Source organism: Alternaria postmessia (assembly GCF_024291825.1).
Source record: "Alternaria postmessia strain BMP 2775 chromosome Unknown scaffold_3, whole genome shotgun sequence".
NCBI lineage: Eukaryota > Fungi > Ascomycota > Dothideomycetes > Pleosporales > Pleosporaceae > Alternaria > Alternaria postmessia.
Window position 1 is genome coordinate 378,118 of NW_026260076.1, and position 26,817 is coordinate 404,934.

The following is a 26,817-nucleotide window of genomic DNA, read 5'->3' on the forward strand; positions in this document are numbered from 1 at the left end:
CTAGTAATTGATGGGCAAGGCAAGGATCCGCCGGCGGGACAGAGGCCAAACTTTTGATGCACTCCAACAATCTTCGGAACCATTACGCACCACATCGCCCAATATGCGGAGAGCGCGTGGACTTCGGGTGAGGATCAATAAAAGTCAATTGGCGATTGAACATGTCTCGACTAACAGCGGCAGGTTTCTTCAACCCGCGACATCTGCATCTTCTGCGCCACTCGTCAGTTAGCCGTCTCGAATACGCTCGCTACATCATCCAACGCTACGCAACGGAGAGAGCTCAACTCGTCCAGCAGAACCCCGCAGTCGGCTGAGGGAATCATATACAAAGATGCAAATGAGCGCGATGAACCAATGTCGCAAGCACAGCGTATGCGGCAAGCGTTGGCAGCCAGCGCTCCCCATGCCCCTCCGCCGCAACAACACGGAGGACATATGTCGCCGGCAGAGAGGATGAGAGCATCGTTGGCAACACAAACGCCTACATATGCCCAGTCACACATGTCACGGCAGTCTCAGCCAGAAAGGCGGGCAATGAACAGAGGTGGTGTCTTCGATGGGCCGGCACGGAATCAGAACAGAGACCGCTTTGGACCTGGGGCCAGGAGGAACACGGTGAACGACCGGGGGAATGACTATAGACCTCCACCGCAGAATCGCTATACTGTTAACATGGATTCAAGACCGCCCGTCCACACTCCAGCATTTGGCTCAGGTCACTTGAGACGACGAAACGAACCACAGCCTGGACGCGCACCCTTCGCAGCAGACGATCGAAGGTCACCACAGGTTTCTAGGCCTCCGCCGCAAAGCAAGATGCTGGACCAAGACGAGATATCTAGGTTACTGGGTGATGCGTCCACAAATCGAAAGCCATACCAACCACTTGCAAGGGACATGAATGCGCAAAGAACATGTTTCCATTGTGGGTCGAAGGAGCACCTGAGCAACGCCTGCCCAACGAAACCGACACTTCGCGAGCGGCCGCCCCAAGGACGATCGGAACAGAAGACGACAACATACACGCCACCTCACCGCTACCAGGAATCGATATCCGATGCGGCAGAGGCGTGGGTGCAGAAGTCTAAAGGCAAACTAGAAATCGAGCGGTCGGCGCAGGTGCAGATAGAGGAAGACAGCAGGCGGCGCAATGACATGGAGAGCGAGAGAAGGCGAAGCCGCTTTGCCTTTGACGACACAGGAGGAGTCAAGAATCGATACGAGGAGCCCCAGCGACGACAAGGCGGGAACAAAGGCAGGAACCGGCGCATACAACGGGACGAAGAGGAGGATGAAGATGGGCCACGGGTCAGCAAGCAAGAACGTAAGCGACTACGAGCTGAGGCGAAGAAGGCAGCACAAATTGCCAAGAACGAGCCCACACCAATATCATTACCCGAGTACATCAGTGTAGCCAACCTGGCGGGCGCTCTGAGGCTAAAGGTGGAAGACTTTGTGCAGAAACTGGAAGAGCTTGGATTTGAGGATGTTCAAAATGACCACATCTTAAACGCGGAGCATGCCGGTCTCATCGCGCAGGAGTACAACTTCGAGCCAATTTTCCAGTCACAGGAAGATGATGGCGACCTCTATCCTGCGCCGCCTCTAGAGCCTGAGGTTTACGCTGAGCTTCCTGCACGGCCGCCTGTTGTCACAATCATGGGCCATGTTGATCACGGCAAGACGACTATTCTCGACTACATGCGTTCGACCAGTGTGGCGGCTACCGAATTCGGCGGCATCACACAGCACATTGGCGCGTTCAGTGTTCCTCTGGCAAACGGGAAGAAGATCACATTCCTCGACACGCCCGGCCATTCTGCTTTCGAAACGATGCGCGCTCGTGGAGCCAACGTGACCGACATTGTGGTTTTGGTTGTTGCTGCGGATGATTCCGTCATGCCCCAGACAGTCGAGGCTATCAAGCACGCCCAAGCGGCGAATGTGCCTATGATTGTCGCCATCAACAAAATCGATAAAGCGCAAGCCGACATTGATGCTGTCAAGCTTGATCTCGGTCGTCATGGTATTGAGATTGAGGACTTCGGAGGTGATATTCAAGCCGTCTGTGTTAGTGGAAAGACTGGACAGGGCATTCCGGACTTGGAAGAAGCCATCTCAACATTGTCAGAGATGTTGGACCACCGCGCCGATCCTGCAGCCGCAGTCGAGGGGTGGGTTCTCGAGGGTGCCACCAAGAAATCTGGACGTGTGGCTACCGTCCTAGTTCGTAGCGGTACTCTTCGCCAGGGTACATTGCTTGTTGCAGGAACTACTTGGACGCGCGTACGTACTTTACGCAACGAAGCTGGTGCCGTGGTCAAGGAAGTGGGACCTGGTATGGCTGTCGAAATCGACGGCTGGCGCGACCAACCCATCGCTGGCGACGAGGTGCTTCAGGCAGAGGATGAACAGCACGCTAGCTCAGTGACTGAGCTTCGCAGCGAAAAGGTCGACAGAGAGCAGATGGCGCGTGACATGGAGGCCATCAATGAAGCTCGCCGTGCAGAGGCCGAACGTCGCGAGGCTGAAGAGGCCACTGCTAAGGCCATCAAGAATGGTGAGGAAGCTGTAGTCGCCGAGAAGAAAGAAGCTGGACCCGAAGTTGTTTCTTTCATCATCAAGGGCGATGTGTCTGGCTCTGTTGAAGCAGTCATCGACTCCGTCTCGGCACTCGGCAACGCAGAAGTATCAACGCGTATCCTCCGCCACGGTGTCGGCGCGCCGTCTGAATTCGACATCTCGCACGCCGCCGACGCAAAGGGGCACATCATCAACTTCAATACTACAATCCCTAACCATGTAGCCAAACTAGCGGAAGAGAAGGGTGTTAGGATCCTAGACAGTAACATCATTTACCGCGTCGTTGAAAACGTCAAAGATGTGCTATCAGAGAAGCTCCCACCAAAGGTCACCCAAAAGGTCACGGGTGAAGTGGAAATCGCAGCAGTCTTTGAGATCAGTCTCGGCGGCAAGAAAAAGCTGAAGGTTGCCGGAAGTAAGGTTCGCAATGGTATTGTTGACAGGGGTACCAAGGCCAGGGTACTCCGTGGCGAAACCGTTGTTCACGATGGTAAGTTTTTACAGGCCGTAGTTTGGAATAAGGCATGTGCTAACGGATACGTTCAGGTGTGATAGAGTCGCTCAAGAACCAGAAGAAAGATGTGCAGCATATGCGCAAGGATACCGAGTGTGGTATCGGATTTGAAGGCTGGGAAGACTTCAAGGTTGGTGATCGCATTCAGTGTTATGAGGAGAAGTTTGAGAAGAGGAACTTGTAAAATAGTGCAACTTCATGTGTGTATAATAACATGGCCTGTTTGGGGGTCGGTGGTTGAGGGGCTTGAAAGTTACCCTTCATCGTGTATATATATGTAGATCCATGAATGTATATATATTGATACGCTGATTGTTATGGCATTGGACGGTATTCAGTGCACGCTCGCTACGTATCTAAGATGGTTCACTTCTTCGCTAGAATCATCTGTATTCCGGCATTGGACAACCCTAATTCCAGTAGTCCTTGTGCAATCAATGCCGTGTTGCGCCGTGTTTTTGATTTCCCTCTACATGTGCATCCCCTACATTCCTCCCCTGCGCATAGCATCAGACGTGTTTCCGCAACTTGGCGCCGGTCCATAACACTGGCGCGAAGTGTGTCGACATGTTGAAACCGAAGAGGGACGCAAACCAGAGTATTGCCATAACAGCTACCGGAACTAGAAGGAGCTCGGTATGGTGTAGGAAGGGCAATTCCTTGTAGCCCAAAAACGTGATGATGAAGTAGTAATTTAGCGCGAGCAGGTAGAGTGTGTTCGAAAGCAGCAGTGAGAACCTAGAACTATTAGCATGTGTTCTAGCTGTTAATGTTTTGACTCTTACCAGTGGTGAGTGCCAATCAATGGCATGCATATGAACTGCACAACGTAGAGAAACACCCAGACTGGCACAAACGCTCTGATGGCGACATCCCAGCAGTAACCAAACTCCAGCTCTTCCTTGCCTGAGTCTTCTCCCAAGTTGTATAGTCCTCTCCGTCGCCCAGGTAGCAATGTGTTGTCCGGACCCAATAACCGGCCGACTAGGAAGAAGAACAGCGTTGCGATCAACAGTGATAGCACCAAAAAGTGCCCAAATATGAAGACCATGGTAATATGAAGGGTCTGTGTAAAGCCATCGGCGTATGCGAAGCCCCACGCAAGTGATGTGAGAGTGAGGAAGAAGGAGAGTAGGTATGTGAATGATGGGTCGGGGCGGTGGTATGTCTTGGTGGTTTGTTTCTACACATGGTCAGTTGGGCGCAACACGCAGTAGAGATTAGGAATGCATACATGATAGTAGATTTGTCGGAACACCTTCTTGGGTGCTATTATTAGGCTCATGATCTCCCATATGGCCATCTCAAAGTCCATCTGTGGAAACTTGAACATGCGCTTGAAGAAACGCGGCATCTTGACCTCATTCCGCCGTGACGATAGGGTCGATCCAAAGTTTGACGGGCCGCCTGTTGGCCTTGGGAGCGATATGTGTGGGTTCATGTTGGATGGGCTATGCGATGTGGTAGGCCGTCTGTAGGCAGCTGCTGAAGGAAGGCGCAATGCTGGGAACCGGGGAATTCGAATACGCGTCTGGGATGTCTGTGTCACCGGGAATCCCAAACTTCCATCGTGGGAGGAGCGCGTGAATCGTCCGGTGGTTCAGTGAATGTTTGACTATGTGTTCGGTACCTGGCGATGACATCGCCGTTGAGCGCTAGTGCCAAGGACGAGGCTGACAGGCCGCCGCCGAGAGCAAGCCCGCAACGCCGATGCCGACTCGCAACCTTTGTCACCTCAGGACAACGCGCCCGCCCAACCCAACCACGGTGAACGGCGCATCATCATAACGACCCGCGCGCATCTTGGAAGCTATTCGCGCGACCTTTACACCTGCCGAAATTACAGTCAAGGCCGCCCCTACGCCTTCCGCTTTCTCGCGCGCCTCGGAACGCTCCTTCTAGACACTAACCACGCGACAAAGAGACGCATTGTCTACGACACAAGCACGCCTGCGCACATCGTAATAAAACGCCCACTGCTACTTCGCGCTCGGTTCTGACAGCTCATCACAGCTCTCGCCCACTCGCAGCCATGGCGGACGACGCTGAGCTCGCCTTCCTCGAAGCGCAAAAGGACGAATACGACCCTTCCGCTGGCTACAACATGAACGACGCCCCCTCCGGACAGGACGAGTACGACCCTGCCGCCACATACTCACCGCATTCGTACCAGTCGGCATCGATGCCGCCCGAGTCTGGCGCAAACTCACCACCGGCCGCCGATACCGAGGGCGAGAATGGGCTGCAGCCCCAGCCTACTCAGACGTCTGCAGAAGACTCCGCAGCGCCGCAGTCCAAGCGACCGCGAACTGTGGGTGGTTTTGTCGACGAGAGCGAGGACGAGGAAGAGGAGCCCGCTGTGCAACCAGAAGAGGCGAATGCTACACTGAATGCTACTGGAGCTTCAGAGACTCCCCAGCCATCTTTTACAAACTCTCCAAAAAATACCATTCCCAACCCAGATGTACAGTTACATAGTGCACAAGATCAGGCTCCCGCATCTATCTCTGCTTCTGTCGCTGTCAATGAGCCTGCTCCCTCTATTGCTTCTCTTCCTAACGGCAGTACGCCTGTTGCAGACGCTACTAAGCCAGGTGCTCCAGACGTCATGACTGTTGCTTCAGCTCGCCCATCAGTGGCTCCAGCTACTCCAGCTCCTATGTCTGCTTCTCTGCCAAAGGCTCGTCTTCCTCAGGACCGAGTGGGTATTCTTGAAGATCGCATTGCTGAAGATCCACGTGGTGACATCGAAGCGTGGTTGAGTCTAATTGAGGAGCACCGCAGGCGACACAAGCACGACGATGCACGAGCTGTCTTTGAGCGTTTCCTCAAGGTCTTTCCTTCATCAGTAAGCAGGTCCATCGATATCTCATGTGACGTACTAACATGTCTAGGGCGAGCAATGGGTCGAGTACATTGCCTTTGAGACTGAGCTTGATGAATTGCCAAGGGTTGAGCAACTCTTTGGTCGCTCCATTCCCTCAGCCCAATATCTCGGCATCTACTCTGCTTATATCGACTTCATCCGCCGTCGCTTCAACCTCACCACTGATCAGAATGGCCAGAATCGTCAGACCGTCACACAAGCTTACGAGTTCGTGCTCAACTCCGTCGGTCTCGATATTCATGCTGGCAAGCTTTGGCTTGACTACATCGAGATGCTGAAGACTGGTCCAGGTGTCCTTGGTGGCAGCAGCTGGCAGGACATGCAGAAGATGGATACTCTGCGTAAGGTATACCAGCGCGCCGTCTCAGTACCACACAATGCTACCCTAGAAATTTGGCGGGAATACGACAAGTTCGAAATGAGCGTGAACAAGGTTTCGGTGAGTCATGTTACGTTTTGCCTGGTACATACACGATACTAACACGAGTGACAGGGTCGCAAACAACTCCAAGAGACGTCACCTTCCTACATGACTGCACGCAGCGCGATCAACGTCCTAGACAACAACATCACGAGGGGCGTCAACCGAACCACCTTACCCAAACTTCCACCCGCTGCTGGCTTCGATGGTTACGAGGAGTACATGAATCAAGTGAAGCTATGGCACAACTGGATTCAGTGGGAGAAGAGTGACCCACTCGAGTGCGCGACCGACAATCGGGAGCTATACAACAAGCGTGTTCTTCATTTGTACAAGAATGCCCTCATGGCCCTCCGCTTCTGGCCGGAACTCTGGTACGAAGCAGCCGAGTGGTGCTACGAGAACAACCTGCAGGCTGAAGGCGACAAATTCCTCAATGACGGCATTGACGCGAACCCCGAGAGTTGTCTCTTAGCTTTTAAGAAGGCCAACCAGGTCGAGCAACGCACCGACTTCGAAGACGGTCAGGCGGGCATCGTTGCCAAGGGCAGGGCGGTACGGGAGCCATACCAAAGGCTTTTAGACACCATCTACGATCTGACAGCGCAAGTCAAGAAGCGAGAGGAGCATTCCATCTCCCGCGCGAAAGAGCAGTTCGAGGCACAGAAGGCTGCAGACGATGCCGCTCGCGCAATCGCACAGCAAAACGAAGACGCTGACGACGAAGACGAGGTTGTGCAGCAGCGACGCTTGAAAGAAAAGGAGGATGCCTTCAACCTTCAACTCCAGGCCATGTCTGCCGGGTACAATGCGCAAACACAAAACCTCAAGAAGACACTCACGTACGCATGGATAGCTCTGATGCGGGCTATGCGCCGTGTTCAAGGTAAGGGAGATCCTAGAGGCGAGGTTGGTGGCTTCCGTGGTATTTTCACAGAGGCTCGTAAGAAGGGCAAGCTGCTCAGTGAAGCCTACGTCGCCAGTGCACTCATCGAGCATCATTGCTATCAGGAACCGGCTGCACAAAAGATCTTTGAGCGGGGCATGAAGCTATTCCCAGAGGATGAGCAATTCGCATTGGAATACATCAAGCACCTCATCAAGCTCAATGATTCTACTAGTAAGTCCACAAATTCGTGTTGTAAGGCCAAAACTAACATACATAGATGCTCGTGCCGTCTTCGAGACCGTCGTTGGCAAGCTCACGGCTAAGCCCGAGACCGTTCATAGGGCAAAATCGCTCTTCGCCTTCTTCCACGACTACGAAGCCCAGTTTGGTGAGCTGGCTCAGATCACAAAACTCGAACAGCGCATGGCGACTCTCTTTCCCGAAGATCCTCACCTGCACCGCTTCTCGCAGCGCTTCGCGAGCTCGACCTTCGACCCCATCTCCGTTCGCCATATAATCTCGCCTCGCACACAAATGAAGCCAGTCATGCCTTCGGTCATGCCTTCTATTGAGGAGCAGCAGCAGCCGCCGCAACAACAACAGCCGATGCCTGCGATACCACCGCAAATTGTAGCCGAGCAACAGCGCCTTCAATCTCCCGGCATTGCAAACTCCCCACATCTTGGAAACCTGGTCCCTGTTACGAACTCACCGAAGCGCCCTCTAGACGATGCGGACGACGTTGCACAACCTCGTAAGCTTGCTCGCGGCGAGTCACCTCTCAAGGGTGCGGCAGGACGCCGTCTCGATGCTGCACGCCGCAACCTAGCCACGACCGGTGCCACACCCGTTGGTCAGGCTCCAGGTCCGCCACCTCTGCCTCGTGGAGTCAATTTCCTCCTTGGCATCATTCCTCCTGCACACACATACAAGGAGACGCGCTTCAAGGCTGACGGCTTGGTCGCTCTGTTGCGTGACGTCGCTGCCATCCCTGTTCCTCCTGGCCAAGGACCGCCACAGCCGCAGCGTTGGGGTACTACACCTACAACGGCACAACAGCTACAGAGCATACAGGAGAAGTACGGCAACGGCGGACACATGCCGATGCACCCGGCGATGGCTGGCACAAATGGTTGGGGCCAATAGAATGGGCAACACAACTTGTCGAACAAATTTGAAGTCTTGGACTGTACGCCTCGGTGTAGTCTTGTGTGAACATTGGAGAAAGAGTTGGGTCATCTACACACAAAAATTGGTCGCGTGGATCAAAACATTGCATGGACAGGCGTTTATTATTCTCTACTCAACTGGGCGAGCTTCATGACTAAATTATATGGACTTTAAGAAGTGTAGCGAAGGGTGGTTAGTTTGAGACATCGTTAATAGGGGTCAATGGGGGGTCTGGTTGGGCTTTTACCAGTCTCAGTCTCTGTGTGAGCGAGGCGTTGGGTTTGATCGCGCCTTCGGGCGGCTTTTTATCAAAATCATAGCTGAGGACTTGCAGTCTCTCTTCTTAGATATCCTCGATGAATTGGATATTTCATCTACTATGTTGCCCTTCGCTATGATGTGCTTTGGGGTTGCTGACTGTGTGAACTTCACTTGCTACGAGAAAGAATCGCTTATGTCGAAGAGATACAGGGTTGTATGCTATGCACCACAGTGAATGTTCGGTTGCCTTCCTAGCTTCCGCATGCAGTATTGTCTGTCAAAATCCGCTTGGGCGTTAGGTATGGCTCACTGCCCCACTCAGCATCATGTTGGCGGCCAAAGTAACAACGTCGCGCCTTCTGCCATTCATGCCTCCTTCCTTCTCCCATACATTCCATATACATATGCCCACGGCACCGCATGTCGAGTGTCGTGCTTCAGATCCTGGGGTGGCCTCTTGCTTCGTCGCCGATTGATGGCATCGATTCACAGTGCAGTCTTCGGAGTTTGCCAGATGCAAAATTCTAACTGGGGAGCAATGGTCAACAGAACTGCGGTCTGTACGTTCAGGAACGGCTCCGGAATCAAGCTTGTCGCTGGATTGATAGTCTGCTGCACGTTGTCGAAATCGCTGTCAAGAGTTGGATGCGAAATGGGTCGCAAGAGTACTTGGGCAGATAGTTTGGCGTCATACACCCTGTGGTGGTCTGTAGCCATTGCTCACTGCGCACATCTGGCAAATTCGTATCTGTCTTGGAAAGAGTCGTTGTTGTTAGCTTTTGTATTTTACGTTTTCGATAATAGGGCTCCAATGAGTATGTGTTCTCCGTGGGTCGTCAGTCTTCTTGCAGAACTTGGGGGGGTACACTTCTTGTGGGAACGTCTCTCCAGATTCCCAATTCGAATGCCGTTGCGATCGATATGGTATCTGCTCCTCGCTCTACTGGCTTGCGAGATGTTCTTTATACCACTGGTCATAAGCTTCCCAATCCCTTCTGTCCATCACACATCTGCCCATATTGCTCCACAGTCTGTTATCCTATGACTCCTGGGTCGTCTCTCACCAGGCCCAAAAAGGCGGTCATCTTATGCCCAGCACCACGTCAACAGGGCCACAACATCACGATTCTCACCTCGTCTACAAACACCAGACCCACTGAAACCTCATCTCTCACCTGTATATAGCTCCGATGTATCCCCCGAGCCTCACGAGCTAGCGTGTAGCGTAGTGTGCCTATCCATATAAGCCTGCTCCTCCACAGCCTCAACACTCTTTCCTTTCTTACACCGCAACGACAACCACTATCTCTTCCTTTGCTATCTTGACAATCTTCCCAAAGGAACAAGCCTTCTATTCTCTACAAGCCTTTTCTACTCTACAAGCATCGAGCATACCTTCCTCAACAATCAGAGCTGGTCTCAAGATCCTCACTGCAGGCAGTTCAGTCAACACCACTGCAGGCAGTCCTCCGCTCTCGTCATCTTTGTGTAAGTTTCTGACCAAACATTCTTCCTTGTTCCTCGCCAGTGGCACTGCACTACTACAGTACCGTTGTGGATTCTACATCACGTTGAGTTCCTGGTACCTGCCGTGCAGTCACCGCTCTTACCAGCGCGGTCACCACAGCAATCTCATCGCTCTTGCTCTTTTTGTTTTGACGTTATCTCATGACCCCACCTTGGCATCGTTTTGAACCTCTCCATAACATTACCCACCTCACCTTTTGTTTCTCGTCCACTCCAGTCCATCATCAACGACACTGCACCTCTTGTATGGCAGCCTCTCCCATACTCTGTCGTCCTCCTCTTTTTGTCCCGCCATCTTCCTTGGAGCACATAGGTGCTCAGCTTCTACTTTTGAACTTTGCTGACTTGCTTCAGACCCGATCTACGATCCGGTTCAAACGCTCACGCCCTCAACGCAAGTACCTCACGCGGCTCCGATTTGAGATCAAGGTACGTATCCCTGTCATCGCACAAGCCTCATATCGCGATCGTCACTGCTGGCAAACGCTTCTTCGTTCCCGAACACCGCTAACATGACTTCTATAGTCCGCAGTCTGCGATGGCCGGTCCAGCAAAGAAGCGTGCGCAGGCCGAGAAGCAGTCCAACGGCTCGTCCAATGGCTCGTCTTCTCAGTCTCGCGATCCTACTCAGCGTTCCGCCCCAAAGTCCATTCCCCGTCTTGATGGTAACCGCGATCCCAATGTTCGCGCTCCCGTCGAATACACCGATCCCCGAGACCTCAAGAACATCTCCGATTTCCTTGGTATGGCCGGTTGGTATCAGGCCCGTGGCGTAAGTACAAACACTCCTCTGTCCTAGCCTGCATGTGCATCATGCATATACCCACCAAACAAACATATGTCTCATCTCCACGTTGTCGAATATGCAAACAGCTTCGGGCTCGCATCCTACCACTGTCAGTACGGTCGCGCAACCTGAGCTGTGAGCATAAGAGACTTTTATCCTTACCACTTGGAGTTCTCCTATCCTTGCCCTGATCCTTCTCTTTCCAAAACATCATTTGGATTCAGTCATTTTCTTGTCTTAAAATTCCCCTTTATACATCTATAGTTTTCCACTCCCTTCGTTTCCCATCTTCATCATGGTTGGCCAAAATGCTCCTCCCCGTCGTTTCTACCAAGATACTTCCTTTTACACCCCGAGGCACGACAACCTTATTTTTGCTAACGATCACAAGATCACCATTCCGGGTTCTCTTCCTCAGCGCCCGAAAAACTTCAACCAGTTCGGAAAGGCTGCCAACATCATGCTCAATACCTTCAACGTCATCAAAGCTCCCAATACAGTGGTCCACCAGTATGATGTAAGTTTTCTTCTCCCTCAATCTTAACTTAGTGCTAACTTCTCCAAGCTCAACTACAGCGGTGATGCTCTCGACTACTCCAAGCGCGTCCTGCTGAAGAAAATCTGGAACTCCCGAGGTGTCAAGTCTGAGCTTGGTGAGCCCAACAACCTCTGGGTCTGGGACACCAACAAGCTGGCATGGTCCGGCAAGCGCCTACCTCGTGACGATACTCGCATCACTGTCGATCTTGACGAAGAAGAAGGCCGTCCCACCAAGCCAGGTGCGCGTGGCAACAAGCATACCATTCATGTCCGCTGGACACGCCAAGTTGACTTCATTGGTCTGAACGCGTTCCTCAACGGTCAAGCCTCTTGGTCCGCAGAATGCATCGACACTATCAACTTCCTCGATCACGTCATGCGCGAGTGGCCCTCTCAACAATACACCCAGATCAAGAAGTCCTTCTTCCAGCGCGGAGAGGTTCGCTTCGACCTTGGCGGCGGTGTTGAGGCTTTCAAGGGTGTATTTGCCTCTCTCCGTCCCGTCTTGGATGATAAGTTCAACAAATCCTTGTCTGTCAACGTCGACGTCGCCAATGGTACCTTCTGGCGTGCTCAAGAGCTCACTCGCGCCATCGGCCAGGTCTTCAACTGCAGCCCACCTCAGTTTGCGGCCATGTACAAGACCGCTCTTCGCGACTGGAAAGGTTCTGTGCTCAAGAAGGACCTCCGTAAGTTCAAGAAGGTTGGAGTATCTACCACCCATACCAAGGAACCTACACAATGGTAAGAGGTTTGCTTTGCAAATCCACGGCAGACGTATACTAACTTCGAACTCCAGGACCATCGATGAATTCGTCGACAAGGATGTTTCTACAGCCACTTTCCCCGATCCAGATGACCGCTCCAAGAAGATCTCTGTGGCCCAGTACTTCAAGAAGAAGTATGGTGTCACTTGTATGGCTGGAGTTCCTGTGGTTAGTAACGGTTCTGTACTAGATGGAAAAAAGATATGTACTGACATCGAACCAGGTCAGGATGACCAAGAAGATCCGCAAGGAGCCTGTCTATATGCCTATCGACGTCTTGAAGATCGACGGAAACCAGCGATATACCACCAAGCTGAGCGACACGCAGACGTCCAACATGATCAAGTTCGCTGTAACCCTTCCCAAGGAGCGCTGGGCTGCTGTTCAAGCCGGCGTTCGACTTCTCAATTGGCAGTCTGATCCCTATCTCCGCCATTATGGCCTGAAGGTTAGCCCGGAAGCTGCCAAAGTGCAAGCTCGTATTCTGCCCTCACCCACTGTCCACTTCGGTCCTGGATCCAAGGAGGCTACCATCAAGCCTGCAGACATGATCGCAGGTCGATGGAGGCTCGATGGAGTAAGTACCGCGAATCCCTTCAGGTATTACTTTAAGTAAGACAGTTTACTGACGACCTGCTTAGCGCAAGTTCATCATGAACAACAAGGAGCGCCCAATCAAGGCATGGGGTGTGTGCTGCGTCCAAGGCCGCGGCAGCCCTCCTCCTCAGGCAATCGAGGCCTTCTTTCAGAAGTTTGTGCAGATTTACGAAGCTCATGGTGGTCTTGTTGCCTCCCACCCTCAGCATGGCAAGAAGCCGTGGATGGGTCCTGGTAACCTTGCAGACGGCGGTGAGATGATCCAGAAGGTTTGGATCCAGACTGGTAACAAGTATGCGATGCCGCCTAACCTGCTCTTCTTCGTCGTCAACGACCGCAACGTCGACGTATACCGGCGTATCAAGAAGTCTTGCGACATCCGCTTTGGTGTAGCTTCCCAGGTCCTCCAGGCCAAGCACGTCATGTCAGCTTCACCGCAGTACATTTCCAACGTCTGCATGAAGGTCAACGCTAAACTTGGAGGTGCCACGAGCGTTGCGAAGTCTCAGCTCATCCCTAAGGTCGCTCCGAAGTCCGCTTCAATCCCGACAATGGGTAAGTGATATCCCAGTACCAACCGCCCGTGAGATAAATACTGACATCGCAAATCATGTAGTTGTTGGCGCTGACGTCTCTCACCCTGCTCCTGGAGCCGGCTCAGGTGAGGCTGCATCCTTCGCCGCTATCACTGTATCTGCCGACGTTCACTTTGCTCGATACTGGGCTGAGGTCCAGACCAATGGAAACCGTGTCGAGATGGTGACCACATCCAACATCGACCAGCACTTTGGATTCATGGCCAAGAACTGGATGCAGAAGATCGGTCAGGGCAAGGCTCCTCAGCGTGTACTTTTCATACGTGACGGTGTCTCAGGTATACCACCGTTTCCATTACCATTTTTCATAGCTAACATCCATCAGAGGGACAGTACGCAGCCGTTCTCGAGGAGGAAGTCCACGATATGAAGGAATGCTTCAAGAAGCTGGGTTGCAAGGAAATTCCCAAGTTCACTGTTGTCATCGCCGGCAAGCGACACCACATTCGCTTCTTCCCTGAGACCGGAAAGGGGGATAGGAACGGCAACCCTCTTCCTGGTACTTTGGTAGAGTCTGGCTGCACCCATCCCTTCGAGTTCGATTTCTACCTTTGCTCCCACGTCGCCATCAAAGGCACGGCTCGCCCAATTCACTACCAGGTACGTCATACTCCTAATAGCTCGTCAACACCCACCATTGCTCCTCAATACTAACAAGTTTACCAGTGCATTCTCAACGAGGGTGAGTGGCTGTCTGCCGAGCTTCAGCAGTTCATCTTCGAGCACTCATACCACTATGTCCGCTCTACTACTCCTGTTTCTCTCCACCCCGCTGTCTACTATGCCCACTTGGCCGCCGACCGCTCCCGAGCGCACCTAAACGACAACCCAGTCTCCTCCGGCAAGAAGGAGTCCAAGGTATACCAGCAGTCCTCCACTGGCTCATCCAAGCAGAACTTCGAGATCGCTCCTCTGATGGAGATGCAGAACGCTCGCGGCCTCAAGGATGTCATGTGGTACATCTAGAGTACGAAAGAGGTTCGATCTGGTGGGCCTCGCTGGATAGCATGATCTGATGCCATGCAAATCAGACTGCTTCGAAACACAAGAGAGTCAGTTGCGACGATGGCCTGAATTCTTTCAGGGTGCATCAAAAGTTAGTGATCTGGGTATTCTTTTCAATCTTCTCGTGCGATACCCAACTTTTACGGTTCTGCTAGGTCTTCAGTGCATAGGATAGTTTGCCTTTCCCTTCATCGGTAGGGCAGAATGAAAACGGTCAGATTATAGCTTGCTGCTTTTGTGCTTTGTGATGTTGCGCCTGAACTCTCGGCCTCCTTGCATCTGTTGACATACTCCAGAAGTCAACAGCAACATCAGTGGAACCCAGAGTCTGGCTTAATGGAGCGCACCAGCTTCATTAGGTGTCCAAAGCCCTGGCTGTCGCAGAACTCGGTCCGGTATATACCTTGCTCTGTAGGCCCATGACCCAAACACCGAGCTTTCTCCAGCTCTGGCTAGTATATCTTGGGCGCGACGGTATCAGAGCGACGGTCTTGACAATCCGAAGGAAGACGCTGACTCTGAAGAAACTGAGATCCAGTCTGGTTAGCCGTGAATTTGCCGAAGCGATCGTGGGCCTTGGAGCGTTTTCCGTGCCTGGAACCCTTCGCAGCCGATCGCATGGATCCAGTATAGACTGTTCTATTGAGTATAGCTGCAGTGCGTTCAGAGTCAGGGGCCCCAATCTTTGTTGATTTTATCGAAGGTCGGAGATAGTAGTTGGCGGAGTAGTAGAAGGGAGCTGGCCAAATGAACACATGAATGCGAAGTTGAGGAACGAAAGGGCAAGTGATTAGCTAGAGTCAAGCTGTGTGTTTTACTAGACTCTGAAACTGTGGGGAATGCATCATTGACAAAAAGTGAATCGGCAGTCCATATGCAGTAGGGGTTTCTACCTTGTACGTTGGGGTATTCATGGCGATTGAAGAGACGGATACTGCTTATTTCCATCGCAAAGCCGATCACGAGTCAAAAGAAGTCTCATCCGAGGCATCCATCCATGGGAATAGAGTAGATATGGATTTGAAGCAACGGCCTGGGAAGTCATCGGCTAGCGTTTCCAAGTATTTGAAAAACCTGAGAAGCGTCATAGAGCTCTTAGCAGGACACAGACAACATCCTGAGTGGATGCAAGAATGCCTTAAGGGTTTAGGAGATGATGCTGACATGATCTTGATAGCTCGCCCGGGTTGTGCATCGTGAAACCATCACCAGGGAACTTTTCACGCAGAACGCCGACTAGCAACACTGCTAGCTTTCCATTACAGCTTCAGCGAATGCGGAAAGCCGATGTTAAGCTCTCTATACGCTTCCGTCGCAAGCGCAGCATCACATGCAGGCAAAAATATGTACCGTCCAATATATTTACCTTCGCTCCACCAGCGCAGAGCGCAGAAGAGAAGGGGGTAAGCGAACGCATGATCATTCTAACCTCCATTTTCCCCTCCAAATCTCCATTGAGGTGGAAGACACAGAGTGAATAATGGGGTGTTCAGTTTTAATGAACAGAAGAGGATCGCGCGACGCGTTGGTTTTGACGGCTGCGAAGATTTCGGATGACTAAGGGGCGCTTGGATGGAAGGGGTTAGTGTAAGAGCATGGGTCAGCTGAGCGAATCAAGAATGGCGCGTTGGGTGTGACGAGGATGGTGGGGCAGGGGATTTTGGGCGAGGGCGCGGGGTTTTGTCGTTGGCCTGTGGGAGTGACTCTTCTGGAATAATAGAATCAGAGTGAGTTCTTGTATACAAAAGGTGAATAAAGAGTCTCTCTGTATTGGAAAACGTGGAGTGGGAGGCTAACGAGCCGTGGTTTGACAGACTCATACTTCCACGACTAGATCACTCGCCCTTGTGAACGATCCTTACACGAGCGCACTTAACCCGCTCTCCACCAAAGACTCCTCCCGCTCGGAATCTTAAAAGAAGAATCACAGGCTCGACCGCAACCTCAGTCGCCCCTACAATCCCAAATACTCTCGACTGCGCATACGGGTCCCACCTGCGAACCGTCTCGACACACAATACCCTCTACTTGCACACAAAGAACCCAAACACACAACATGTCTTCAGCAGGACGTGGCCGCGGCGGCAAGTTCAACAAGGTCAAGCGCGGAGGCGGCAAGAAGTTCTCGCGCGACCTACAACCGCTGAATGCAGATGGCGAGGTCGTCGGCATGTGGGGTGTGAGTACCTACTGTACCTTGAGTATACAATCATCTTCTAACACAGAATTGCAGGAGCAACCCGACAAAGTCGACGAGGAGTCCTCCGAAGAAGAAGAATCTTCGGAGGAAGAGTCCGACGAGGAGGGTGGCAAGCCCGAACAAGAAGAGTTGACGCGTGAGCAGCGCCGTGAGCTCGCAAAGAAGCGCAAGGCGGCCGCGATTGCGAAGAAGTCACAGAAGACCCCCGAGGCAGGCGACATGCCCACCGACTCCTCTGAAGACGAAGACGATGATATGCCCGCGAACCCAAACCACACTGCAAAAGCCCGTACACAAGCCACAAAGGCCCCTGTCGATCCAGAAGCTGAGCCCGTCGCTAAGGGAAAGGGAAAGCAACAGGACCTCTCCCAGCTCTCCCGCCGCGAGCGTGAGGCTCTCCAGGCGCAAGCCAACAAAGATCGATACGACAAACTACACGCTGAGGGCAAGACTGAGCAGGCGCGAGCCGATCTGGAGCGCTTGAAGCTGGTTCGTGAGCGCAGGGACGCTGAGGCTGCGCGAAAGAAGGCTGAGGCAGAAGAGCGTGCTGAGCTGGAGAAGGAGAAGAAGGAGCTCATGGAGCGTGAGAACAGGCGGCGAGAGCAGGCCAAGGGCAAGGCCGAACGTCTTGCTAAGGGCGGCAAGAAGAAGGCCTAGATCTGACACTTGTTGTTAGACATGGAGCTTTCGTGATGTTGCAAGTCAGTTCTGCGGCGCCGGATCACCAGTGCACATGTGCGAACGCGTCTGGCTCCATGCTGACGGACTGCATGCTCCGCGAATGGCTATCTTGCTCCGAGCAGCTAACCAATGCTCATGATGGGTTGATGAAAGCAGTCAGAAGACGACATGGCGACCACCATGCGACATACCGCATGTTTCGAAGAATAGACGAATATGACCCAGAGTTTACGAACCAGAAACTGCTTCTTGCTGCTTCATGTCTGATGTACTGTGGATTACAACCTAACGCATCGCCTACAGCGAACCACAACATCTCATCGTCAAGCGACCTCCAAATGGCATGGCATCTCGAAGCTTCGACGGCAAATACGAGTTCGTGTGGGAGCCATGAGCCCCCGCGACGCCCTTATGCTCCCCACCAGTTAGTGCCTCGCCTCGCGAACGCGAAAGTTCACGACTCCGTCATCACTCGCTCCACTATATATGAACATCGCCATGGCGCCACTGATGTTTTCCATCATGCGCATAAACTTCCAGAGCCTTTGGCCTATTTGTGCATCGTATTGCGAGTCTGTTCAACATGGCTGAACCGATCCCTGCTGGGGAGCAATCCAACTACGAGACCTTCCGCGACTGCATGAGCGAACCTATCATCAAAGTTCTGGCTGCACCAATCGAGAAACCGAAACCGAAGAAGAAGAGACATGCGAAAAAAGGCTCAAAGAGTGGGAAGAATGAAGTCATGAAGCAGGAATCTACAGAGGCGAATACCGATGGAAGCGAGGAAGGAACAGATGCCGAAGACTTGGGGGAATTCATCGAAGTATGCCAGCAGCACATACTTACGCATTTAGAACCTCACTGACTGACAATCCAGTATCTGAGCACCCTAATCTTCCCATCTCTACCTCACGAACTGCGCACACTTACGCACTCCATCTTCAAAGACTCGCCCAACCTCCAAGACCTCTACACAACCCCCCTTTCAGCCTCAACATATACGACCCTCCTCCAACGCATTCCACCTACCGCAATCGACAGCCTAGAAAGCTACGGCCTCCTTCCACCTACCTCCGACAGCATCGACCAACACAACCTGCTCACACCTCTCCTCACAACGTACATCTCTGCCGTCACCGCGCCACCACCCATATGGAGCAGCACGCGTGCTACGGCATGTGAACTTTGCGGCAGGGACTGGGTGCCGTTGACATACCACCATCTTATTCCAAAAGCAGCGCATGCGCGCGTGAGGAAGAGGGGTTGGCATACAGAAGATAAGCTGAACAGCGTGGCGTGGTTATGCAGGGCTTGTCACAGTTTTGTGCACAGGTTAGCTGGAAATGAAGAGTTGGCCAAGAGCTTTTATACGGTTGAGCTGATACAGGTGGGCGGTGTGGAGGAGGATGTGGAGAAGAGGGAGAGTGTTGAGGGATGGGTCAAGTGGGTTGGAGGGGTGCGGTGGAAGAGTAGGTAGGAGATGGTGAGTGAGAAAGTTCATATTTGGGTTGGACGTGGCGTGGCGTCTTGGGATCGGTATCACGATGCTATGGATGGGGTTTTTTTCATCGTCTTTGCTTGGATGCACAAGCCTTCCTTTGGGATATGCATATCGTGGGACGTAGACACTCGCTTCTCGATGTTCTGCCTCTATATTCAAACTCTATCGTCTGACATTGTTCAGCACCTTTTCCTTCTTCTCATTTCCATCTCCAGTGTGTCAGCACGTCAATTTCCTACATGTTATACTAATCGACCATGCTACGATCACCCCTCTACCCTGTCTTTTGCCCAACGCTCTGCCTTATCTTTTCCTCAGTCGTCACCGCCGTTACATCATCTATCGCCACGACGGATCCTCATGAGGACACCGTGCTGCACTACTTCACTCTTGGAACCATTGTTGCGACGCCCATGGAGTATACTTGTGGGTGCCATATAGACTAGGTTGTCGAGGTAAAAAAGATGGGAAAGACGAAGAAGCAATGAGAACAGAAGGAAGTGATGTCATGTTGTGGTAATAGTAGTATTAATTCATTCGTCAGGAGCTCAGTTGACCAACTGAGCTCAGGGTATATATGCACGCTAAAATGTGGATATACTACGGGTATCCGCCCTCAAAACGCCAATTCTGATATGCAAGTCATCCAAACGGCCAGCCGCCGATCGCGGTCTCATAAATGTTATACATATCACCGTCATAGCGGTGCGTCATCGAGAAAACCCTTCTCGACTTCGTCGGCAAACACGGGGTATGAACGCCAGCGTTCTCCCGTCTTGTTCTCCCTCTTCCTCGCTTCGAGACTTGCACGGACGTGTGTAAGGAAAGCCTCAGTGCTTGGATCGCTTGGTGTGCGGCGGAGTTCGCATGGCACACTTGATGCATTAGCCATACTTGGTGTTGGCGCCGTGGTGGTGGAAGAAGTGGTTGCCGAAGCCTTGGTCTTCCGTTCCACTGTGCATATCCTCTTCCTTGCAGATTCCCTGAATCTCTTGAAAGGATCCTCGACTTTGGTGTCGAGCTTCTCGAGCTTCTCTAGCTTATGCAGCATCTGAACCTCATCACGGACCCGTTTTGGTGCCCATTCGCCAGCAGGGAAGGATTTCCGTCGTTGAGAGGTGGCCAGGTGATCGTGATATGTGTCGCTGCTTAAGCGAAGCTCGAACTCGCTTGCCGGGCTTCTGCGTACAGGAGCAGGAATCACAATCGGCTCCGGCGCGATGGGAATGGGTTTGCTGGTGAAGTCGACGAGTTGGCCTGGGTGCACTTCACCCGTGCTGTCACATCGCGACAAGACTATTGGCGTGTTCTCGGGTCCCGAAATCTTGATGCTCTTGTTGGGTGAGAATACCGCCTCTGCATCTGATACTCTCGAATCGATTCTCTGTCTCTTGGAGCTTTGCTCTACCTCTGATCTCGGGGAGCCTGATGCCGATGATATGGATGTTCGCGGACTGATGTCAGGCGAGTGGTCTTGACTCTTTCGTCGAGACCCAAAGCCAAAGCTGAAATTCATGTTGAAGATTTGGCTTGCTCGACGACGGCGCCTCTTCTTGAGGTTGGGAAATGACCACGGAGCAGCATTTGCTGGTTTCGATGCCATAGCCATGGGGGCGGACTGAGGTAGTAGTGATGGGAGTGGTCTGCTTGTGACCTCCATGTTGAAGGCGTTTGGTATCGTAGGTGTGAGTGGTGTGAAGGGCGTGAAGGGTGTGAAGGGTGTGAAGAATTGCAAGTTGTTGTGGTTATGTCCTTGGTTGGTGTACCTTGGTAAAGGTAATGTACGATTTGTCTTCTCTGTTGGAGGATAATATGGTTGCAAATGTCGTGCTACCTCTTTCGCGGCGGTTGTCTCACTTGATAAGTAGGCGTCTCGTGTGAATGCATAGAACAAGTCATCTTGCAGGCCCTGTTCACGAGGCGCTGGTCGTGGGAGACGTGGGTCTGGCGCGAAATGCGAAGCCGGCAAAGTGTTGGTCGATGTTTGCTGCACGGGGAAATTCGGAAAAGGGCTGGTTTGCGACAGCCATGGGGGCGTGGTGCAGTCATATGGTGTTGGCACGAACATTTGACTTGTGCTGGCGTGGGTGTGGTCGCGTGCCCAGGCTGCGGATGTGACTCCGATTTTTTCCCGATTGCGGATTGGAGTTGCGGTGTGGACCTGAAAGCCTCCTCTAGACATGTGTTTGTGATTTGATGGTGCTCGGCTATTGGGCCCGGGGTGCAAAGGGTGTGCTGGAGTACACCGGTGTATGCTTAAAGATCGTCGCTTTGGTGGTAGCCGCGGTAGCCTGGGATAACAATTCGTTGTGCTCTTGACCGCTGAAGTCGGTTTCAGGTTATATACCGCCTTTTCTGCAGCAACGCATCTGCGCAAGTTCGCCGACAACAAGACTCACCGCACCGGTACGCTTGCACGTGCACCACCTCTCAACCGGTGCATTACATGCCTCGACACTTACAGCCCCGGATATTCCAAAAAAGATGAAAAAAGAACCTACCCCTACGTCCTGTCATCATACATCACCTCTACACCTCATGCCACCGTACCTGTGGGTCCACCACCACCACTTTGCCAGCGGTACAACCAACAGCACACCGCACATCGTGACCAGGTCCCACGTCTTTTCGCAACACTAGTTTATGACGGTGTGTTGCTGGTGAAGCAGATCGCTGGTTGGCTGCGGGGGCGCGACGTGCCGTTCAGCTTTCCGTGGGTGAGTTGTGTGTCGGAATGTGGGTGAACCGTGGGCGGATGTGAGCGAGATCGCCGACTAGCGTGGTTTGGCATTGCGTACAGGGTCCATGACAGATCTCAGGGCATCTAGATCTGGACATATTAGCGCGCCATGCGAACGATCGCGGAGAACAGCATCAAAAGAAATCTGAGAACTGAGAGTTGTTATAGAAACACCGGAGATACAGGAGACACGTGCTGATCTCTCCGTCTTTTGTACCAAGATCTGTCCATCTCGCCGAACGGGACTGGGTATCGGTAGCTCTGCTCCCTGAGCATAGCCACGAGCTAAGATCTAAGGACATCGTGTATAGCGCTCAGCTGAGTGAGGTCTCTGCTCTGGAATCATACGGCCATCACAAGCGGATGATGCCTCGTCCAAACATCAGAAGTCAAATCATCGTACCACAAGGAGATCAGGAAAAACAGAACATAGCGAATTTTGATGACCATCTGGATCTGCAGTGCAGGTTTGGTGACGCACGATACCCGTATTATGTGATAAAAACGGCTTTTGAGAGTTTAGACGACAACTACGTCTACGTCTTGTTGTAGATCAACATACGTAGCTACACAAGCAGATGTGCGCATTACGATTACCCTCGGCTCGTTCAACACTCAAGTCATACTTTGTTTATTTGCCCGAGGTAATACAATCTATAGCACGTCCCTTCTGCTAAAGACTGTCTTCTCAAGCTTAGAGTAAAATGTACTGCACAGCCACAATGTCGAATTCTAAACCTCCCATCTGCCGTACTCATAACACATCTCTCAATGAGCTTCCTTCTTCGTCCTTCTCTCCAACTCCATAGCACCAATGATCGCACAACCAAGCCCACTCCCATCCTCGGCACTAGTAATGGTGATCGGGCCTTCGCCCTCCCCACATTCCTCCTCCTTCCACCCCAGCACCTCACCCAAAGCTTTAGTCCATCTTCTCTTGAACTTTGGATGTTTATTTGCTACACTGCCGTCTGCAGCCACATGGCCCTTCTTGATAGCTTCTTTGGTGCAGATGGCAGCAACACCACAAGCGCATAATCTGGCACCGCGCACCGCGATCATCTCAGCCAGTCGACGTGAGATTTCAATCTCAACGTCTGATGGCTGGAGGGAGAGTGTAGACTGGAAGAGTTCGCGTGTTTTGGTGAACTTGTGCGACTCGTCGTCCTCGATCTGAGAAAGGAACCCCGTGTCTATGATGTATGGCTCACGCAGCTTTCTCGTATCTTGATTTGAATCCTGGTTGAAGACAAGGCCGCGATCTAGGAGTTCGACTAATATGAGGCGGAATATCTCACCTAGATACAAACCAGCGGAGAGTTTCTCAAAAGTTTGCTCGCCAGGCCGAGGGCTTTCTGCATCGATCTTCTCGTCGTATTTCGTGCGAGGGAGGACACGGTGCGAGTTGTCAAAAGCGCCGTATTCGCAGTTGATGGCCATTTTCTCTTCGCCCTTGACCGCTCCATTATGCGATGATGCGTCTGTGATTCTTTCGTCGTTTGGATCTAGTTTTGCGATGCTGGATAGGCTAGCCATAAACCTAACAGCGGCGTGTACGAAGTCAGTGTATATCTCATATGTATTCCGTGCAGGGACAGTTCTTACGCTGCATTACATCCTGTACCAAAGATGCCGCCTATTATGGTCTCTGGGTCGTTGTAGGCAGACGCGATCATCGCACCGACAGTGTCGTTAATGACGCAGATTAAGTCGACTGGCAGCTTTCTCTCTTGCAGCTTTTCTCGAAGCTGCTTCGCAGCATCCTGGCCTTCTACACCCTTTATATCAAACCCTTTTGTCCACGTCTGCAGGACTGCGTGGTCGATACGATCTTGCGTTGCTGGATAACTGAAAGTAAATCCTAGTGGCATAGGCTTCTGCGTGCTATACTGCTGGTCCAATTTATGATCCTTGAAGAAAGCCTCCACTTTTTCCGCAATGAAATTCCAGAGAGCATCGGATTCTCCCTTTTTCAGCTCTTCCGGTAACTTGTATTGTTCTTGCTCCATGCCGTATTTGCCGTCTCCTTGTTTTCGGCCTTCATCTCCATACAAATCTACTTTGCAAACTCTCAAATTTGTGCCACCGAGATCCAGTGTCATTATTGTGCCCCTCTCTTTCCCTGTTGGTAGATTGTGCACCCAAGTAATGTTCATGGGGATGTTTTGCTTGTCTTTAGCGAGGCCTTCTTCCAGTTCTTCACAGAAGCGGCTAACAATCTCCTCGAGTTTGGTTCTAGGGATCCAAAATTGATTATCAAGACGTGCGAGTTCGTCGTCCAGAGCCTGGGGTAAATCGGTCATCTTCTCGAGTTCGGAGCGTTGCCGCCATGATGTATATGATTCTTCGTCTATGCGTTGGCCTGCTGAAGAAGACATGGTGTAAATGGGGTATCTTAGGAACAAGGACGGAGAAACAACAACAGTTTGTCAACAATTTGGACGATTCAATTTCGATACAAAGCGTGGCGTGAAATTTCTATTACTTGTTTTGAAGTTCATATTTACTATGGTCGACATGATGACATCACACGACGCTTACCACGGTTTTAACTCCTGATTCAAACAGCAACCGCAGCTGTAGCAGATCCTGCCACTCCGAGGGGCCTTCTTTTGTCTGAATGACGTCCGGCTGGATATCAGAAGGGGGGACAGAGTGGGAGCCGCGTGGGTTCTTGCCAAAGCCTCGGGCCGAGAACCGGCGTACTTCCTGTTGTTGAGTGGGCCGTGGGCTAGGGTCGACGAAGCCTAGCGAAAACAAACGAGATGTATTGAGGTGTAGATAAGATGCTAATGTGATGACTGATGTGTTCGCGCGTCGTTTACGCAGCGCCCTTGGTATCGAATGGAATCCGTAACTCCGTCTCTAATGCAATATACCCGTCTTGAATCAGACATAAGAAATAAAAGTGGCTACAGATGCAGCAGGTGAATGTTGAAACGCTAGTCGCGTTGTGGGCCTTGTTGAACGAGTCCAGAGTGTTCCAAGGTCGGTTTGCAGCGGATGTAGCCTACGCAGCGCATTTTTGCTCGAGCAGACCATGCTCAAGCCTTTGTGTTGTTCGCACGCTTGCTGGCGCGTCGTGCATCGCTGCATGCTCCATCTCCTCTTTAGCTGCAGCCCTTGTGTTTAGCAGACTGAGATACGTCTGCCACCCAATAGCGATAACGCCGCCAAATATGCTACGGTATTCTATAGGTATGTAGGTGAAGCTGAAGGCTGTGACGGCAGGCCAGAGTTTGCAGCTGTTGTACCAGCTTGTCGGCACCGTATTCTTGATGCGTTCCAGGATCTCGGGCAGGGTTGCGCCGGAAAGAAGCGATTGCATGCCAAAGAAGTACGAGTTGAACAAGGGGGTGAAGAAGGCTTGGTTGATGAAGACCTGTTGAATGATGAGCAAGCGTTGGCTATCAGGGGGGAAGGGAACGCACCTTGATTGACAGAGAGAGTGTCTTGGAGCTGTAGTTGAAGCTGTTGGATAACCACAGGAACCACTTGTACGATGGGATAGAGCTCAGTCCTCCAATTGCGAGAGCGCGTCCTGTACGGGCCCAGTCACGGTTGTCGCTCCATTCTTGGACCCAGCCCTTTTCCGCTGCATCGTCGACCACTTCCAGCACTTGGTTGGACTCGTCAGGCGCAATGCTCTGGGCCACTAGGTCGCCGATGAAATAGATGACGAGCGAGGATATGAGCTGTGTCCTGTAGGGCCTCCTCTGTTGCACGCGACCATATGCGCGGAAGGGTTCGATGATGGGGTCGAGCCAAAGCCAGCTTGGCCCGGGAATGGACCGCGCCGTTTCCGTCGGCCTGCCACCCGCGTGCGACTTCTCGAAATGGCATCTGCGAGTGACATTGGAAGGATGGACCTGAGTGCGTGCGCGTTCGAAGCCGGTTCCCGAGTTTGTGTTCCGGGAGTAAGGGGCGTTGGGCATGCGCCTCAAGCCAACACGAGTCCAGGCGCAGGAAGGAGCGATCATGATGGTGGTTTGTGGGCTCTCATGAGGTGGTGGGCGAGGAATATCAAGGAGGCAGCGCAGAGTGAGGCATGGTTTGTTGTGGTTTATGACTTGTCATCTCCGCACAGAGGCCCAGACGGTTGTCCGAGTGTCGGCGCGCAAATGATGAGATTCAGGGTCCAATTGCGCAAATAACCGCCTTAGTCACCCATGGCATTCGACAGCGTCACAGCACGGACCCAGGTACACATGCGTGTTGAGAGTACAGGCCAAATACACGTGGCACAGCTGACGTCTACGCTCCATAAACCCTCATCACGACTGGCTCCATCTCGCTGCGTCTGGAAGCCCTTTCTGAAACAGCCTCGTGATGCTCTGCCCGTAGCCCTCAATCGTCTTGCGCTGCTCATTGTCCACGAATTCGGCTCCATCTCCTCGTCAACAACAACATTCATCGCGCCGACATCGCCCCACACACTATCGTGGACATGCAGCCCCCGTACCATGGTTGTGAGCTGTTCTTCCCACTGTTTATGCAACTCGTGCCTGTCCTGAAGGCCAGGACGTCGCAAGTGGGTCCCGATGCTGAGCGATGTCATCAGTGTCTTCAACATGCCGATGGTAACCACGCCTGATACCACCAAACGCTGCAGTCTGGCAATTCTGAGCCGAGCAGTCAGCCCGACTTTGTCCATACGCATTAGAATATGGAGCTCACGCTCGACTTCTGTTTCACACGCATACATGCGCGGTTTGAAGTGCATCGGGCTGCCCTCCACCGTTATAACTCTTGCAGACACTTGTCTTCTCCCTGGATGCGTATACTCCCGATCGCGTCTCCTTGGGCAAGCTCTAGCTTGTAAGTGGGCGAGTGGACAAGACTCTCGAGACGTGGGTCTTGAAGTCATGTCCATAGTGCCAATGTCTTGAGGGGAGGCCAGCATTACTGGTGGATCAGGTCAAGAATTGGCTTGTCTCTCTAGCTTTTCCCCGTGGGCGCCCCTCGCGCCCCTTCGTCTGTTCAACGAGCTTCTTGCGGAAGCTTGTACCCTCCGCCCATGCGACTTCGGCTTCGTAGTGCGCTTAGCCACGCAATATCATCATACGACGGGTTCCCAAGTAATGAAGCCTACGGGGCCTTTGCTTGTATAGTGGTCTTGATTCATTTTGACGAATTCGGAGCACA

The 26,817-nt window shown here is 52.3% G+C and overlaps 9 protein-coding genes across 9 annotated transcripts; 5 read left to right on the plus strand and 4 right to left on the minus strand.

Moving 5' to 3' along the window:
• Window positions 1-103: 103 nt before the first annotated feature.
• Window positions 104-3,284, plus strand: J4E82_000887 (uncharacterized protein; the record flags this gene model as incomplete). Its single annotated transcript, XM_051727207.1, has 3 exons — window positions 104-127; window positions 184-3,076; window positions 3,133-3,284. 3 exons carry the CDS (start codon window positions 104-106, stop codon window positions 3,282-3,284), a joined length of 3,069 nt encoding a protein of 1,022 aa, XP_051593014.1.
• Window positions 3,285-3,609: 325 nt separating this feature from the next.
• On the minus strand, window positions 3,610-4,541 carry J4E82_000888 (uncharacterized protein; the record flags this gene model as incomplete). The annotated part of the gene is made up of 3 exons (XM_051727208.1): window positions 3,610-3,838; window positions 3,886-4,283; window positions 4,335-4,541. The coding sequence occupies 3 exons, from the start codon at window positions 4,539-4,541 to the stop codon at window positions 3,610-3,612; spliced, it is 834 nt and encodes a 277-aa protein (XP_051593015.1).
• A 591-nt stretch (window positions 4,542-5,132) lies between these two features.
• Window positions 5,133-8,443, plus strand: J4E82_000889 (uncharacterized protein; the record flags this gene model as incomplete). Its single annotated transcript, XM_051727209.1, has 4 exons — window positions 5,133-5,948; window positions 5,995-6,426; window positions 6,481-7,528; window positions 7,575-8,443. 4 exons carry the CDS (start codon window positions 5,133-5,135, stop codon window positions 8,441-8,443), a joined length of 3,165 nt encoding a protein of 1,054 aa, XP_051593016.1.
• Window positions 8,444-10,793: 2,350 nt separating this feature from the next.
• On the plus strand, window positions 10,794-14,508 carry J4E82_000890 (uncharacterized protein; the record flags this gene model as incomplete). Its single annotated transcript, XM_051727210.1, has 9 exons — window positions 10,794-11,027; window positions 11,434-11,559; window positions 11,608-12,326; window positions 12,382-12,517; window positions 12,573-12,926; window positions 12,991-13,501; window positions 13,563-13,820; window positions 13,868-14,142; window positions 14,209-14,508. The coding sequence occupies 9 exons, from the start codon at window positions 10,794-10,796 to the stop codon at window positions 14,506-14,508; spliced, it is 2,913 nt and encodes a 970-aa protein (XP_051593017.1).
• Window positions 14,509-16,603: 2,095 nt separating this feature from the next.
• J4E82_000891 (uncharacterized protein) lies at window positions 16,604-17,404 on the plus strand (the record flags this gene model as incomplete). Its single annotated transcript, XM_051727211.1, has 2 exons — window positions 16,604-16,726; window positions 16,781-17,404. 2 exons carry the CDS (start codon window positions 16,604-16,606, stop codon window positions 17,402-17,404), a joined length of 747 nt encoding a protein of 248 aa, XP_051593018.1.
• Window positions 17,405-18,011: 607 nt separating this feature from the next.
• Window positions 18,012-18,908, plus strand: J4E82_000892 (uncharacterized protein; the record flags this gene model as incomplete). The annotated part of the gene is made up of 2 exons (XM_051727212.1): window positions 18,012-18,254; window positions 18,309-18,908. The coding sequence occupies 2 exons, from the start codon at window positions 18,012-18,014 to the stop codon at window positions 18,906-18,908; spliced, it is 843 nt and encodes a 280-aa protein (XP_051593019.1).
• A 721-nt stretch (window positions 18,909-19,629) lies between these two features.
• On the minus strand, window positions 19,630-20,592 carry J4E82_000893 (uncharacterized protein; the record flags this gene model as incomplete). Its single annotated transcript, XM_051727213.1, has 1 exon — window positions 19,630-20,592. One exon carries the CDS (start codon window positions 20,590-20,592, stop codon window positions 19,630-19,632), a length of 963 nt encoding a protein of 320 aa, XP_051593020.1.
• A 1,848-nt stretch (window positions 20,593-22,440) lies between these two features.
• J4E82_000894 (uncharacterized protein) lies at window positions 22,441-24,050 on the minus strand (the record flags this gene model as incomplete). The annotated part of the gene is made up of 2 exons (XM_051727214.1): window positions 22,441-23,212; window positions 23,278-24,050. The coding sequence occupies 2 exons, from the start codon at window positions 24,048-24,050 to the stop codon at window positions 22,441-22,443; spliced, it is 1,545 nt and encodes a 514-aa protein (XP_051593021.1).
• A 632-nt stretch (window positions 24,051-24,682) lies between these two features.
• J4E82_000895 (uncharacterized protein) lies at window positions 24,683-25,652 on the minus strand (the record flags this gene model as incomplete). Its single annotated transcript, XM_051727215.1, has 2 exons — window positions 24,683-25,054; window positions 25,104-25,652. 2 exons carry the CDS (start codon window positions 25,650-25,652, stop codon window positions 24,683-24,685), a joined length of 921 nt encoding a protein of 306 aa, XP_051593022.1.
• Between the last annotated feature and the right edge of the window lie 1,165 nt (window positions 25,653-26,817).